Source organism: Chrysochloris asiatica, unplaced genomic scaffold (assembly GCF_000296735.1).
Source record: "Chrysochloris asiatica unplaced genomic scaffold, ChrAsi1.0 scaffold00129, whole genome shotgun sequence".
Lineage (NCBI taxonomy): Eukaryota > Metazoa > Chordata > Mammalia > Afrosoricida > Chrysochloridae > Chrysochloris > Chrysochloris asiatica.
Window position 1 is genome coordinate 9,438,124 of NW_006408647.1, and position 3,691 is coordinate 9,441,814.

General features: G+C 32.9%; 1 protein-coding gene across 3 annotated transcripts in view; it reads left to right on the forward strand.

Moving 5' to 3' along the window:
* Positions 1-3,691, forward strand: part of TBCK (TBC1 domain containing kinase) — a 343,431-nt gene that overhangs the window by 80,024 nt on the left and 259,716 nt on the right. For all 3 annotated transcript variants that reach the window (XM_006869331.1, XM_006869332.1, XM_006869333.1), the window contains 3 exons: positions 765-826; positions 1,448-1,509; positions 2,151-2,299. In XM_006869331.1, the coding sequence (XP_006869393.1) occupies positions 765-826; positions 1,448-1,509; positions 2,151-2,299 (273 nt within the window). The remainder of the gene's footprint in view (positions 1-764; positions 827-1,447; positions 1,510-2,150; positions 2,300-3,691) is intronic.

Consider the following 3,691-nt stretch of genomic DNA (forward strand, 5'->3'; position numbering starts at 1 on the left):
AATTGAAGAGAAGATTGAATTGGTCAAAGTGTTCATTTTGCTTGGAGCTACTATCAACACTCATGGAAGCACCTGTTAAGAAATCAAAAGATGTAATGCATTAGGCAAATTTGCTACACAAGACTTCTTTTAAGTATTCAAAGATGTCTAAGGACTAAGGTGCACCTGACCCAACCATGTTATTTACAGTAGTTTCATATGCATGTGAAAGTTAGAATAAAGAAGACCATAGAAGAACTGATACATTTGAGTTATGGTTTTGGAGAAGAATATTAAAAGTAACATGGACTGTGTGAAGAATAAATATATCTGTGTTGGAAGATTTATAGACAGAATGTTCTTTGTAAATTAGGATGGCCAGACTTATCCCTAATACTTTGGACATATTATCGGTAATGACCAGTCCCTAGAGAAGGTAATCATGTTAGGTAAAGTGGAGGGTCAGCAAAAAAGAACAAGACCCCCAGTGAGATTTATTGGCATATTGGCAACAGCAATGGTCTCAAGCTTAACAATAATTGTGAGGATGGCACCTAACTACAACAGCATCTTTCAGAATCTCTGATTGAATTACTATTTAGTGTTTGAGGTCTTTATTTTTATTAAAATATTTTATTAGAAAGTTAACAACATTAGGAGCTTTTTAATATTCCAAATTTCAGTGCTGCATTATACCATTGAATAAATTTGATCGTTTTCACATCCAAGTTAATCTAATAGATTAGAAGAACACCATTAATTTAGATGCTTCTTTTTTGTTTTAGACTGTGTAGATGACACTGTAATAGTTCTGGCAGAAGAGCATGGTTGTCTGGACATTATAAAGGTTTGTCATTAATTTGTTAACAAAAATTTTGTATACTTACGATCCCAAACAACCTCATTTAAAAAAACACAAAAAACTGTTTATTGTGAATTGAGTGAAGGTTTACAGAATTGGTCATCATTTTTACTGGCAACAAATCATATACTGTTCATTGCAGTGATTGCAACTCCCTCCACCCAATGTCAGTCAACAGTATTAACCTCTATGCACTTTAACTATTGCATTCCTCCCTGTCTCCTGCTACCTTCATCTTTCCTCTGCCAACCTCCCTCTTGTTGGACATTGCCCCATCACCCATGTTAACATGTGTGTATCCTCTAGACCATGAATGCTTTTCCCTCCTGCTTCCAACTCTCCCACAGTTTGTTTAACCATTCTTCTGTTGATGGCCATTTAAGCTGTTTCCATCTTTTTGCTATTGTGAATAGTAATAATAATAGCAAGCTATATTAAAACAATCTTATTTGTACTTAGATATTTGCTTTTTCACAGATAAACTTATATTAATAATTTTAAAGAGACTTTTAAAAATAATCAAAACTTCATAGAGTAGCAGAATTAGGTACAATGTGTTTTTTAATGGATTATTTAAAATAATTTATTTCTCTTTTTACTTACCAGGAACTTCCTGAAAATGTGATAAATCTTCTGAAGAAGTGCCTTACCTTCCATCCTTCTAAGAGGTTGATAATATTAAGAGTTTGGGATTACATTGAAATCCTTATATAAGAAGTAGATTGTTTTTTCATATTATAATATCAATGGGTTAAATAAAATATTTACATAGGATATAGTAGCACATATTTGACATAAGTACTGTAAGTATTAATTGTGATTTTGAGGTTTTAATTTTATGTTTATAGCAACAACAAAAAAATAAAGTTAAAACATGGTCAGAAAATTGGCATATACCAACTGAAATTAAATTGCTTTGTTTTTTTTTACCTAGCCTCTAGATAAAGCATCAGTTCAACTGTAGAATATAGATATTTCTAAATAGAAGTGACAATATAAGAGCAATGTTAATGATGAATGGTGAGGTAAACTGACAGTTATTGATAAAAGATTTCATAAAAGTCTTAATTTATTTTCATTTGATGATGTCACTGTTGATCATGCAATTGTTCCCAAACTCCTTAGGTATATAATGTTTGAAATCAGTGTGTTAAGTTTTCATCTAGACTCCACTCTGGAGAGCTTTATTATTTTCTGTGCTAATGAGATTACTTAATAGATGTACCTATTCCCTTGAATGTACACCATTATTCTAGGAAATTGCTAACGCCCTTCATTTATGTTCTGTATTTTAATTGTATTTCTCAAGGCCAACTCCTGGTGAATTAATGCAGGATGAGGTATTCAGTGAAGTGTCACCTTTATATACTCCTTTTATCAAGCCTGCTAGTTTGTTTTCATCTTCTTTGCGATGTGCAGATTTAACTCTACCTGACGATATCAGTCAGCTGTGTAAAGGTAATGATAAATTAGAAACAGGTAAAAATGTGAACATGATTTTTAAAAGAGGTACCTGTATTCTCCTTCAAGTTTTGAATTTATCAAGAGATCATTTTAGAAGTACTTAAAATTTAAGTGAGCTAACATATTAATCCTGTAAATTTAAGTTGCTTTGGACCAAGAACTTTTAGAATAAATATGAGGTTGTTGTTGTTGTTGGTATGTGCTGTGGAGTCGGTTCTGACTCATAGCGACCCTGTACAGGATTTCCGAGGCTGTAAATCTTTACGGGAGCAGAAAGCCTCATCTTTCTCCTGCAGAACAGCTGGTAGTTTCCAACTGCTGACCTTGCGGTTCGCAGCCCGATTCATAACCACTACACTACCGGAGCTCCTTAAATATGAGGTAGTGGTACAAAAAGAAAATAAGTTAATTTATAATAAACAGAGTTCTATTTTCATGTCAAGTCTTAGTATTAATATCAGGAATGTTAATTCTCAGTGAAATTCCATTAACACTTTATTTCTTCATCAACATTTGTTCATGCCATGCCAGATGATTTATTGTAAATGAAGTCTATCTAAATCATGTCAGTTATATAAAATCTCATCTGCTATGTTCTGCATTTTTAAAAGAATATCAGCTTTTAGGTGTGTAAAGAGTATTAAAACTCTCAGAATGTGTGTATGTGTTAGTAAGACCATTAAATTAGTTATAGTTAAAGTTTTTATGACAAAACTTATTTACTAAGCATTTATTCAATGAAATATATATTTATGCCCTGCTCTGACCCATACACTATATCTTCAAGTAACATTTATGCCAAATGAGGAGACATAAATGGAAGTCAATACTTTAGTAAAATATTATTTGTAGCCAGCATTCAAAACCTTATAACAGATTAATCACAATCTGTAGTCATAACTTTCATTTGACTTCTGTAAGCACCCATGCATGTAGCCATTGGCTAGATGGAAAAAGTAAATAACTAGCTGTTTAGGAAAATGGAGCCCCTGTCTGAGATATTTGCTAGTATATTTGAGGTAAATATTCTTAGCATGTTTAATTTTAAGCTACCAACATGAACTCACTGAATACAAAATTGAAAAGACCTGAACACGCACCTCAGTATAGATTTTCACCATACAAATAAATTGTACATCATCTCAGGAACGTGGTGATGGTTGTGTGCCATCAAATCAGTTCCAACTCATAGTGACCCTGAATAGGATTTCTGAGACTGCAAATCTTTATGGGAACAGAAAGCCCCATCTTTCTCCGGTGGAGTAACTGGTGGATTCGAACTGCTGACCTTGTGGTTATCAACCCAATAGATAACCCATGATACCATCAGGGCACCTTCTCAAGAAAACAGATGACAGTAAAATACTTTTAAAATTATTATTAATT